This window comes from Impatiens glandulifera, chromosome 2 (genome assembly GCF_907164915.1).
Source record: "Impatiens glandulifera chromosome 2, dImpGla2.1, whole genome shotgun sequence".
NCBI lineage: Eukaryota > Viridiplantae > Streptophyta > Magnoliopsida > Ericales > Balsaminaceae > Impatiens > Impatiens glandulifera.
The window spans coordinates 19,447,695-19,461,474 of record NC_061863.1 but is presented as its reverse complement, the minus strand read 5'-3'; the positions used below and the strand labels follow the sequence as shown (position 1 = coordinate 19,461,474).

Genomic DNA, 13,780 nt, shown 5'->3' with positions numbered 1-13,780 from the left:
TAAACGAACACAACACATCATACCGATGGACGACCAAAACTCATTCTAATATCATGTGTTCCTCTTATTATTCATCATACGGATCGATTTATGTTCTTATTTCTATTATGTTCATCTTCAAACCTTAAACCATGAGGTTGTTCATCTTGTTCATATTGGTTGTTCATCTTGCCGATGATGATATTTGTAGATGATATTGGTTGTTCATCGGTTCCATTTTAGGGAAGATTCGTGTTCACGATGGGAATTCACGTCTAGCGAAGGGACTTCACATCTAGCGAAGAGACTTCATGTCTCGCGATGGGACTTCACGTCCGGACTTAGAATCTCTACTCGTTTCTTCATCACTATCTGCTAAGTTCACGTCTTTTTCTCCTACTTCTTTGTCTACTTTCACTTCACGAAAACTCGTTATGTATTCTAAGCCCGACTATTGTTTGTGCGATGGTCTCAAAGAGAAACTTCACATTGCTTTCACTCTATTATCACTTAATCCACTCCACGACGTTGATTTACAGGTCACCAAATCCTCCTCCTCTTTCATTTCGTAGGTTTATTTGTGTCTGCATCTCTGTTAAACTGTAAATTGATGATCTTTTCTCGTATGATGCTCTAGTTTATTGAATAGTTATGTGAATATTTGATCTAATTTCTTCTGGAAAAGTTTTATGATGTTGTTGACTAGTATTTGTTGAACATTTTTTCAGATTAAAGATATTACTTCTAATGTTGAGTAGGAGAAAGCTTACCAATATGAGATATCAGTATGATATCGAAGATGTTCAAGAGCATTGTAATAATCTATGTGAGCCCATCTTTACAGATTCTGAATTGATTGCATTCGATCTAATTTCTAATTTATGTTTTAATTTGTTCAATAACAGTTACCCAACAAAAATTGTTTCCTTGTACAAGAGATTTTGTCAACTTGATCGCAACGCCAAAAGATTTATATCTATAGATGAGTTCTTATCAGTTCTAGAATTCGCAATGAACCCATTTTCTCAGGTATGATCTATGTTGCACGGATACTCCAAAAAAAATGGAGTATCGGATATGCATACGATACAGATACGAATACGATACGGCGATACGCGTATCGGATACGGCAAAACACGTATCGTTGACTTTAGATAGGGGTGACCAATCCGATACAGTTTGGATACGGATCCGATACGTGTATCGGATACGTTTTGGGTAAAAGTTTAACAAAAAAAGTTGAAGTATAAAACTGAATAAAAAAAGAATTGAAGGGTATCAATATTAATCTTTTTTATCTCTTCTCTTCTCAGCCGCATCCTAAGTAAAACCTTAAGGGATAATATTTTATTATACCTCTCCACCTCCATTACTATTCTGCCTCCGTCAATCTATAACCGCCGCCTGCCACAGACGGGCGAGATCCGCCATCTTTGGTCAGGATCAAAGTCGTCTTCGATTGCCTAATCATCTTCTCATCTGTAAGGTACTTCCGTAATCTCTATCTATCTTCATTTAATACATATATTATATCAAATGTTGTAGATAGCTGTAATATATATATATATATATAATATGAATGATACCGTTGTAATCCTGTAATATATATATATATATATATATATATAATATGAATCATGAATACAACTGTGATACACTTGCTGAGTTGTTGTAGAGGGCAGATATTATATATTATTATAAATGACTATGTGTTTTGTTTTTGAATTGTAATGGATATTTATGAAAAATGAATATGAGTTTCTCTTTTTATTTATTTTAATATTAAATTTATATAAATATTATATATATATAAATTTTCGTATCCTAAACGTATTGCATCCTATATTTTCAAAAAAATTTGTTTCGCTGTATCCGTATCGTATCCAATACGATACCCGTACCCGTATCCGTGCAACATAGGGTATGATGCAGTAGCCCATGAATTTGATTTACATACATACTTTTTGATGATATTATTATATACAGAGGCTATGTTGCACGGATACTTAAAAAAATAGAGTATCGGATACGGATACGGATACGATACGGTGATACGCGTATCGAATACGGCAAAACACGTATTGTTAACTTTAAGTAGGGTTGACCAATCCGATACGGTTTGGATACGGCTCCGATACGTGTATCAGATACGTTTTGGGTAAAAGTTTAACAAAAAAAAGTTGAAGTATAAACTGAATAAAAAATAATAATTGAAGGGTATAAATATTAATCTTTTTTACCTCTTCTCTTCTCAGTCGCATCCTAAGTAAAACCTTAAGGGATAATATTTTATTTTAGCTCTCCACCTCCATTACTCTTCTGCCTTCGCCAATCTATAACCGTCGCCCGCCGCAGACGAACGAGATCCGCCATTTTCGATCAGGATCGAAGTCGTCTCGGATCGCCTAATCCTCTTCTCATATGTCGGGTACTTCCCTAATCCCTATCTATCTATCTTCATTTAGTGTATATATATATATATTATATCAAATGTTGTAGATAGCTGTAATATATATATATATATAATATGAATGATACAGTTGTAATCCTATAATATATATATATATATATAATACGAATCATGAATACAGCTGTGATACACTTACTGAATTGATGTAGAGGGTAGATATTATATATTATTATAAATGACTATGTGTTTTGTTTTTAAATTGTAATGTATATTTATGAAAAATGAATATGAGTTTCTCTTTTTATTTATTTCAATATTAAATTTATATAAATATTATATATTTAAATTGTCGTATCATAAACGTATCGTATCCTATATTTTCAAAATTTACCGTATCGTCGTATTCGTATCGTATCCGATACGATACCCATACCCGTATCCGTGCAACATAGTACAGAGGTTGTTAAAAATGGTGGATGGTTTGAATTTCAAAGATTTCATTGCTTTTTTGTTTGACTTTAGTGCTAAGGCTACTATTCATCAGAGAATTGAATGTATGTTTTATTTGAAATTTAAATCAAAATATAATACTTAATTCTTTTTGATTGGTTAATTAATCATGTTGTTATTGTGGTGTCAATTATCTTCAAGGTGTATGATTCAAACTGTAATGAAAAGTTGAGCTTTAATGACATTTTACAAGTTCCTCGTGATTTTAGTGGACCTTTTATGTCTGATAAATAGAGAGAGGTTAATTGCTTTTTTTGTAAATAAATGAATAAATACTGATAAAAATATGAGATTATTATGATTGATTAGCAGGAAGTGTTGAAGCAAGTTATAGAGAAAGCTGGTTATACAAAGGAATCTATACTCATGTTGAATGACTTTATTAAGGTATCTATAATAAAAGATTCTATTATCCTTTTACAAAGTGTTACAAGATCTTCATTTTATTCTTTGAAAGAAGCTAGCACGACTCTCTTTTCAATCATGGTTCCCCACTTAAGGGTTTTAGTGGAAATCGAACATGAAATTTTGCATTTTTTTTCGGACGCGTGCAATAAAATACCGAACTGTAAAATATCGGACGCGTGCTTTGATATAAAACCGATTTAAAAAAATATCGGATGCGTTCCTTTACTTAAACCGATCTTACAGAATACCGATTTCATATAATACCGGATACGCCTTAATATAAAACCGAACTTGCAAAGTACCGATTTCATATAATACCGGATACACCTTAATATAAAACCGAACTTGCAAAGTACCAATTTCATATAATACCGGATACGTCTTTGTAAAGTACCAAAGTGTAAAATATCGGATGGTTCAATATAGAATCGGTCTTGTATAATACCGATTTGGAGATAAAATCGGAAACGCCTCTTTTATAAAACCGAAGTTTGATCAAATGTCGGGTTTGATCAAATGTCGGATTTGATCAACTACCGGATAACTTTTATTTTCTGGTTTTCTTCAATCTGCACACAATTGATTTAACACTATTCAGTTCTTTATTTGTACACTTATATTTAATACTTTTATTTAACAAATTCTCCATTTTTAATTATTTAGAATACATATTCAAACCATGGTGATTTTACAATCATTGGCTAATTATCCTAAGTTAATTAGTTATTTTGATCTAACAATTTCTCCCTCTTTAATTGTTTAAAATAAATTATCAAAGTCAGTGCTATATATATTTTTAGCAATTTCTCTCTTTTTGATTATTTAAACTAAATTATCAAAACTAGGAGAGTTTATAATTAAATCAATTTAGGCATTATCGTAATCTAACAATTATAAAATATTTCTAATGTAAAAAACTTAGACTCGAGAAGTGGCTTCGTGAGGATGTTAGTCACTTCATGCTTGTTGCCTTCATATGCTATGTTTGTCAGCAGTCGACTGTCTAGATGTCATACTTTATCTGCATTCCTATACAATAACAAATCTTCTGCAGTCCTATTTTATCTGCGTTCATATACAATAACAAATCTGGTATCCATTTTTCTTTGGGTCCGTGGCTTATTAGTCCCTTAGGGAATCCATATTTTGATTATTTTGATGAATTTCTTTTTATGTGTGTATAGTGTATTTGGCATATTGTTCTCTGCTTGTTGATGATTTCTTAACTTTAAAATATGAAGTTTGGTAAAAACTTCTTGACTTTTTGTCAAATTTTTCTTTTTCATACCAGCTGATTGTCCTTCTCTCAGGATTCAGTCAGCTTGAAGTTGGCTTTACATAAATCATCTCATCCTTTGAAGTCAAATCATCACAGCTTGGATTAGTTCCTTTATTAGTTAAACTACCCATGACAAAACTTATTGTCTTAAGCTTGTCTTTCGTCGGATTTAACTTTTCACAAGACTTGTCTGGGCTGTCATTGTCAAATCATAAACCGGATTTGCATCCGGCAGGCCTCAGCATACTTATATGTTGTCTAACTACATCTCCATACCTCGTCCAGGAACTAAACACATAAGTCAAACGTTGGTTTTCAGACGAAAGTGTTTGAATCTTTTCCTTGAGCTTCTCATTCTCAAATGAGAGCTCAACCATTTTGTTTTCAACAACTTTTGGTTTAGAAATTTGAGATGAAGAAGAGTTATCAGTTTCATATTTTAATTTTATCTCATTGAAAAAGTTTGACAACTTCTTGTACTCAATGACCATATCATTAAGTGCAACAGTTAAGTCATCTCTTGTAAATTCTTCAGAAGAGAAGTCAAATATCTCAGATTCTTCTTCTTCTGCCATGAAACATGTAACAAATTCATCATCACTTTCATTGGATGAAGAGTCGTCCGAATCGCTTTCGGCCCATTTTCCCTTGCGTTCAGCATCCATAAGAGCCTTCTGCTCTTTCTAGTTCTCCTTTATTTGGTCGTTGCCCTCACACAGTTGGATTAGTTTCTCCCAAATTTCTTTAGCAGAGGATCACAACTTGATCTTACTAAGCATATTCTTTTCTAACGCTTGAGAATGGAAACAAGTTGTTCTGATACTACTTGTTAGGATTGGGATCAACGATAGAGACGAGGGTCTGACTATGTTGAACGCTTACATACTTCATTTGATATTAATTTTGTTAGAAGTTAATATCGGTTTCTATCTTCATAAGTCGTCACAAACTCTTGAACGGAGTCAAGTACGGAAGTGTTTGTTTCGACTTGAAGCGACAGATAAAGGGTTGGAAGATACAGAAAGTAAAGAATAAAAGACACAAGGTTTGTTTATGGATGTTCGAAGCAAACTCTCCTACGTCACCCCCTTCTTCTCAACCTTGAGAAGGATTCCACTAGAATATTTGATTTGAATAGCACCTCTACACAAACACTGCATGTTTTCGAACTCCTAGCACACACAACACTTGTTGATAGACACTCTATCAACTTACAAAGAACTCACAATATAAAAAAGTGATACAATGATTTTCAGTATAAACAATCTCTCAGAGAAATATGCTAAGGCAAAAACTTGAATATATATTTGTAGAGAGAGAGTATTTTATTTTAAGGAGAATACCGAAAGCCAAACTCTGTGTCTGTTTTTCTTTGAATCTTCTTATATCTCCAAAGTACAACAACGGTCATATCTTCTTCAATGCACACTTGTCCTCCTTCCGTTGGATGAGTGTCAGGATTGTACATCAGAGAAGATCCTCTTCGATCTTGTTTATACTTGGATAATAGTAAGCCAAATTGTCATTAATGAGATTACGATGTACGATGAACGTACATCTCAAAAAGTTTATTTTTTGTTCAACCAGTCTTTTCCAACCAACTTTCTAAACAACCTTCGTGCATCGATCAACCGTTTTACAAGAAAAACATCGATCTTTCACACTACTCTCACAAGCTCTAAAAGTCCTAAAAGCTTTCAAGTTTGCTAGAGTGTTAAAATTATATTACATACTGTTGATTCTGTGTGAGTTATCATTGGTGTAAGTTTATAGAATTCGTTTATGTTCAACATAGTGTGTGCTAGGAGTTCGGAAACAGGCAGTGTCTAAGTCCTGGTTGTCCGACTAGGTTTGTACAAGTGTTGTATTCAAACCAAATCTTCTAGTGAATATCCTTCTCAAGGTTGAGAAGAAGGGGTGACGTAGGAGAGTTTTCTCTGAACATCCATAAACAAACCTTGTGTCTTGTGTTCTTTACTTTATGTATTTTTCAACCCTTTATCTGTCGCTTCAAGTCGAAACAAATACTTCCGCACTTGACTCCGTTCAAGAGTTTGTGATGACTTGTGAAGAATAGAAACCAATATTAACTTCTAACAGAGTTAATATCCAACGAAGTGTGTAAGCGTTCAACATAGTCAGACCCCCGTCTCTATCGTTGATCCCGATCCTAACAGAATCTTCATAAAATTCTACTAAAAAATCTAACTAACATCTCTATCAACAAATCTTTTAAAAATGGTCTGAAAAGAATTGAACATGATGGATTAATTGATGTTTTTCATCAATTCCTTTTATAGGGTGGTTGATTTTTGTCGTCGTCACCATCATCACTTGGGCCATCATGATCATGGATTTCAGACTCGTCATCAGAGTCTTCCTCATCTTCATACGTATCATCATCTTCATCATCCTCATCCTCATCATCTTCATCCTCCTCATCATCATCGTCTTCATCATCCTCGATTTCTTCATCTTTGATGTCACACTATCAAGCTCATCAATAGCAATACTGTGATGAAAAACAATATTAGTATTCCCTAATTTTCTGACAAACCAAAATGAACCAATGGTTTTACATTGAAGGTTATCTTCAAGTCTGAAGTGCAGGCATGGAAGGATACTCAATTTAGAATCCTTCCATACTACACTTTCAGCCTTGAAGTTTTACTTGAAAATATCTTTCAATTCTTTGGTATGTTTTAAATGTAAAGTTCATTTTCATTTCTTCGCTAAAGAAAACATAGGCTATCAATTTGCGAGAATGGACTTCCCATCGCGTCGATAAAGGACTTCCCATCGCGAGACGTGAAGTTCCATCGCGAGATGTGAAGTCTCTTCGCTAGACGTGAATTCCCATCGTGAACATGAATCTGTCTTGAAACGAAACCGATGAACAACCAATATCATCTACAAATATCATCATCGACAAAATGAACAACCAATATGAACAATATGAACAATAAGATAAATAATAAGAACAATCTCATGGTTTAGGGTTTGAAGATGAACATAATGGAAATAAGAACATAAATCGATCCATATGATGAACAATAAGATGAACACATAATATTGGAACGGGTTTTGATCGTCGATCTATATAATATATTATGTTCGTTTAGGGTTTCGTTGCCGTCTAAGAGAGAACGCGGAATAGAGAGAGAAGAAAGAGAATGGAAAATAACGAAATGAAAAAAAAAATTGAATATTTATGTAAAGAACATTTTCCCAAAAAAAACTTATCAGGTAACGCAGTGGTGGTATTTTTGTAAAAAAAAATATATAACGCTAAAAGGACGTAGTGACCACATGCACATTTAAGACTTTTTTTAGGATCATTTGCTCAAATTTCCCCTGAAAAGCATTCTAACTAATCATCGAAATATAAATACTTTAAATAAATTAACTATTCATATTTCTAAATAGATTAAAATTTTTAATTATTATTCATGCACAAATTAAATATAAATAATAGCATTAAAAATATTATATATTATATATTTCAAATACATATTAATAATAGTAAAAATAAATATCAATAATTGATCCATAGTTTAAATTAAAATGATATTATTGAAACAATTGTCGATTTACCCAACACAAAACAAGCAATTTCAAACATCCATAAAAAAAAAACAATTCATTGAAGTCAATGTCATTAGTTAGAACATATCATTCTTCTAATTGGGAAATGATACTGGAGAATACTTGGTAACCTTGGCACATATCGGTAAGAAGGCAGTATTCGTTCTTCGCATGATAAGTGGCCATTAAACCTGCAACATTCACAAAATAAGGCATGAGAGAGGCGAATGAGTAAATGTTACAGAGATTGTAGATCAAGTTATCAAACCATAGCCTGAAGTTTGAACATCAAAACCTTCATCCTGCAACACAAGACCTCAAAAGATAAGATGAAAAACAAAAACTGGAAATGTAAGAAGGAAGAAGATAAGAGAAAGTGAAAGTGAAAGGTGAACCTGCAATTCTCGAATGAGTGGCAAGCTTCCAGTTATAGAGTAAGGTTTTACAAAGCCAACAGCTTCTTCAGTAGCTTTACATAATACTTTGAAGCCACGAGAATCAAGATTACAGGCAACTCCAGACAAAGCCTCGTCAAAACTGATTGTAATTCTGAGGATAATATCAACCAAAACATTTTTAGCAAAAACATGCAATATTAGATGGAGATGTCAAGAAATAAAAATGGCGATTCATAGAGAAAATAAGAAAAAGGAGAAATTGCAATAACACCTCGAAGGACTTAGAATAGAAACAATAAACAAACAAACAAACATGCATAATAGTCATCACTAAGCTCTGCAATCACAACCAAAAACCCAAAGGATAGCCGTCATTCCAAAAGCTAAACCAAAAACACCAAACCAAAGACCAACCCAACAAAATATCAGTATCCCAAGCCCTTTCCACAAAAAGGGGACAAAAATATAAAATGTAACATATTGGGCTTCTTTTGAAAATTAACTGAGTGAAAAGTTAGGCATTCGATATGAAAATTGTGATTGATTTAGATAAAACTTGACTAGGTGAAAAGTGAATTAAAAAAAATATCAAAATGAATGTTTGTCAAATTTGTAGATCATGCTACAAAAAAAATTCATAAATGATAATTTTTCTTGAATTTTTGCCACTTTGACAAAAAAATAGATACCAAAAAGGATTATATTCAAGACTTTATGCCATATCAACCATATTAATTACTTCTTAGCAAAAAAATAAACATATTCATTAATCATTACCATTGGCCATCATTTTTTGGGATTGGCAAAAGTTCGTCATGATAATAGTGTTGACGCAAATTCCAAACAAAACATTCTTGAACATGATAATAGACACCATGTACTGTATGTAATGCATGCTATTACATAACAATATCATTTCAGAACAAACTTCACTATAAATTTCCCTAAATTGTTAACACCATTTTGGGACTTTTAAGCATGCCAGAACTAGGATAAAGGAGACTATTCTTGTGAAAGAAGTACAATTAACTGATATACGTAACAAAAATAGAAAAATAAAATAAGACATATCAACAGCCAGGACACAGGGGACTGACTGTAGTTAGGCCTTTCATGTTTGCAACATAGTGAAAAGGTGCAAAATTCTAGACGGAGTAAGAAAAAGAAGAAAGTGAGCAGATTTTAACTAACCTTCCCCTAAGATTTTCATCAGATAGGACATACTTCGAAACGGGTCCCCTTGAATCTATCACTTCTATGTTTGCATTCAGATCATCTACGTATTCCTGCAGTTTCTTCAAAACATCTTTAACACTGCAGAATGACAAATCATGTATTTTTATACCAATAATCACATACCATTGTATTATACAAGGAAAAATTAAGCTACTTACTCGTAGAAAGGAGTCAACCTGCAGTAAAAAAGATAAGAAAAAATAGTTGTTAAAACGATTTAAAATATCCACCACAAGTAATATGTAGATAGCTGCAAACTTAATAATTAAACCTGACATCTCCTGAAATTGTACATTCTCCTGGAATTTGATTGATCCCGCCACCAGGATCTGAATAGTATTGGGAGAACATCAATTGGAAACAATCATTTATTTATATTTAAGGGTAAATTTGAAGTATTGCAGAACTTACAGAACCACTGAGTTGGTTTCATTGTGGATGGTGTTGCGAATCCATACACTTCTTCTTTAGGATGTGGAGGAAAATCACGATAGAACCGTGATTGGATCTCTTTAATCACTTCCATAGCGAGCTCCAAAGGATTTATCGCCTACAAATTGTTTTTTCAATTTCAAATGAAAACAAAGAAAAAGATATCCAGAAAAGGAAAAGCTTCCTCCCCGTAACCTGGACCAAAATTCCTTCTTAATAAACAAAAAATTTGGAATCAGTTTGAGCCCTATTGTGCAGGTAATGAGGTTATTTAAACTCCTCTATATATTTACATTCCTATTAATAATCACATTCTACGCACATGGGGGTGGGACACCACAAAGGCCAACTATGCTGAATCAGGAGAAGAGGAAGAGATGTTATTAATGACAAAAGAAAGTGAAGATTGATACCTTGATTCAAGGTTACTCAAATCATGTGTGTGTGGGAACAAGTCACAGTCTGAGCAACTTAACAAGAATATCAATGGCACGGTCAAATTACGAAACAATACAAAGTCAACCATTGCAAGCAAGGGGTGTTTAAGACTCCAAATTGGAGAGATCAGGAAAGTAGTCTCTGAAAGTATATTTTGTTCCAAAATTGAGGAGCAATCTGCTGAATACTGGACAATTACAAGAGAAGGGTTTTGACATATTGTTTAAAGGAGGAATGTGTAAAGTGTTACATCCTCAAAGGGACCGACTGATCATGAGATTCATGACAACAAAAAGGACCAGGAATAGGATGTTTATTCTGACAGCCACAGTTCTGTTGGAAACCAAAAACTAAACTATCCTCTGAGACCTGTCTTCAATCAGTATCTGGAGATAGTCATATCAACTACACAAGCATGCAAAAGATGCATCCTCCAATACTTGTAAAAGGTTTTCCTAACATGACAGGTCCAGAGAAGATTTGTGAGCATCACAGATCCAGGAAAGTTAGTTTATTTTACTAAATAAAGACTTAGTTATTTGTGCTAAATCATGATTTAGTGAGTAAGTTTATTTTCAGCATTATTTAACTATTCCTTTTTTGTTAAACCCTCATTGTTAGTCACTAGATTAAAGGAGTTAATGGGTTATACCCTCAATGTTAGTGGAACTTCCCTATTGTTAGTGACCAGATTATAGAAGTTAGTGAGTTGTTTGTTAAGAGCCTTTAAAAGGCTAACCTCATGTTAATAATACTATGTGTTTTGGTTTTAGATACTCTTATTTCCAACAATCAAAAAAATTCCAATGCAGTAGTAATACTTTGTGTGCTAAACCACTATGAAACATTTTTCCAGTTGCATGAAGCTTCCACGGGATCATGCCACCAGTACCGATACATGGTTGTTTATCTGCTGTATCTATCCAGAATCTGTACATGATAAACACACCAAGAAAAAAGAAAATGAAAAAAATAATGTTTTAATCAAGGTGCTGAAAATCAATATAATTTATGTGAATGAGCACAACAAACAAAGGGGCAACAACTCATCTTCTATCTAACTTTCACTTACAGAGGACCTTGCTTTAGCTTATCAAGTAATCCATCTTTGACAAGTGCATCAACTCCAACACCTGGAATAGATGAATTCTCTTCACTAGCTATGAAAACAGCAACCACAGTGGATTTCAACTTTGGCTTAGTTTCTCCTAGTCTCTTCATGAGTTCAGCTATAAGAGCAACGTGTCCTAAACAATCAGTAGTTCCACGCCCACGAAGCTTATCACCATCAATACTAAGAGAAAATGGATCAAAATCCTGCGACAGTAAAACCAAAAATGATGCCTTGACAGATTACAGATAGTAAAGTTCATTCATTATTCTTGGCGAAAACGATTCAATTATCAACAAATTTGATAAACTTAAAAACCCACCACGACCCAAAAGACAAGATCCCTAATTTAGCATATCCAGTAAACAACAAGATAAAAACAGATCAAATCGACGACAATTGAACAAAGCAAGAAGTACCCAATCGGCGGGATTAGCTGTGACAACATCCATGTGCATTCCAACAAAAGACAATATTTGTTTAGGATCTGTGCCAGGATATTCGACAATAAGATTGCCTCTTTTAGGATGGTAAGTGACATGGTTAAGGATCAAAGGACCACCGCCGGTTGTGGTACTGTAAGGGAGGAGAACATCGAGGACATGATTAACGATCCTGTCTTCCTCCGGTATGAGGTCCGGCGGGTTGTTCTGAACGTATTTGGATTCTCCGATGAGTTTGCTAAGTAAAGATACAAAAGATTCTCCATTAAGGTCACCTATTGCTTCTTTCACTGATGCAGCAGCCATATCTCGTGAGGAAAAAGTGTTTAATGGGGAAGACAAGATGAGAGTTGAGAGCAAGAAATACATATATTAAACTATTTTTAACTTTTTATTAAAATAAAAACTTATTTTTGAACAAATTTAAAATATTATTTATTTATTTGTAACATGAATAAATTCAGTATAAGAAAAATTCAAAGGTTATGCACTTCTCCTCATATTTTTTATTTGTTTTGTAAAATAATATTTATAATTTTGTTTAAGTGATCAAAATATACATAACTTTTTATATTTTTTTACTCTATATAAACATATTGTTTTAACTTTTTTTATTTCTTTTTTAATCAGACAAATAAAATAACATTTCCAAAAATTATAATTAATTTATAAATTTATATTTAAATAATTATATTTTTAATTAAAATATGTATATATAATTAAAATCAAAACATTACAATAAAATAAATTTTAATTTAAATATTTTTTAAAATAAATTTAGAGTTACCTATAAAAATTTAATTAATAAATAATATTAAATAAAACTTAAAAATTCAATACAAACATTTGATAATATGAATATTAAATTGTAATAAACGTATATAAAATTTAAATTTGCAAACGAATTCATTCGAGTTCTTAAACGATGATGTTGAAATAAAGCAAGCTGAATAAAACGATAAAATGGTATAGAAAAAATCTTTACTAAATATTCTAAATGAGAGCTGAAATTAATATTAATCGAGGGTCGGTAAATAACGCCGAAAAATGTTTTGACAAATAATAATTGAATATATATATATATATATATATAATAAGAAATTTGTACAAATAATGAGAAATAATGTAAGAATTCTATCTGGAAAGGACCTCGTATACGTCTAACTAATCTTATCAACTGAAAAGAAGGAGGATTCCTTGGCCTTGCGGGTTATTATCGCCGCTTCGCTTCGTGAAGGATTTTGGACAGATAAGCAAGAGAGAAGTTACCATTAAGGGTTTCCCGCAGGTAGGGTTGTAAATGAATCAAATACTTTTGATTCGATTCGGTATTCGTATTCGAATTTTGATATTCGTGTTCGTAATTTTGTGATTCGAATTCGAATAAAAATATTCGATTCGATTTAACTAATAAACGAATACGAATACAAAATCAAGATATTCGATTATGTATTCGCTAATATTCCATTAAATATTCGATTATAAATATATATACCGTTTTATTAATTTTAATTTTATAAATATTATTTATTCTACAACCCTAGTACATAT

General features: G+C 32.6%; 1 protein-coding gene and 1 pseudogene across 1 annotated transcript; one reads left to right on the top strand and one right to left on the bottom strand.

Moving 5' to 3' along the window:
* Positions 1 to 290: 290 nt before the first annotated feature.
* LOC124924466 lies at positions 291 to 4,314 on the top strand (annotated as a pseudogene).
* A 3,809-nt stretch (positions 4,315 to 8,123) lies between these two features.
* LOC124926686 (acetylornithine deacetylase) lies at positions 8,124 to 12,578 on the bottom strand. Its single transcript, XM_047466962.1, has 10 exons — positions 12,206 to 12,578; positions 11,748 to 11,992; positions 11,497 to 11,605; positions 10,217 to 10,355; positions 10,077 to 10,134; positions 9,964 to 9,981; positions 9,761 to 9,883; positions 8,567 to 8,720; positions 8,440 to 8,473; positions 8,124 to 8,362 (listed from the first exon to the last, which is right to left on the bottom strand). The coding sequence occupies exons 1-10, from the start codon at positions 12,533 to 12,535 to the stop codon at positions 8,259 to 8,261; spliced, it is 1,314 nt and encodes a 437-aa protein (XP_047322918.1). The 5' UTR covers positions 12,536 to 12,578; the 3' UTR covers positions 8,124 to 8,258.
* Between the last annotated feature and the right edge of the window lie 1,202 nt (positions 12,579 to 13,780).

What these genes read in the sequence shown, in the direction of transcription:
- LOC124926686 (XM_047466962.1), bottom strand. Translation starts at nt 12,535, where the DNA reads ATGGCTGCTGCATCAGTGAAAGAAGCAATAGGTGACCTTAATGGAGAA. An exon ending in CAGCTAATCCCGCCGATTGG is followed by an intron (nt 11,993 to 12,205) that starts GTACTTCTTGCT and finishes TTACTGTCGCAG; the next exon opens with GATTTTGATCCATTTTCTCT. An exon ending in ATAGTGGTTTAGCACACAAA is followed by an intron (nt 10,356 to 11,496) that starts GTATTACTACTG and finishes AACAATTTGTAG; the next exon opens with GCGATAAATCCTTTGGAGCT.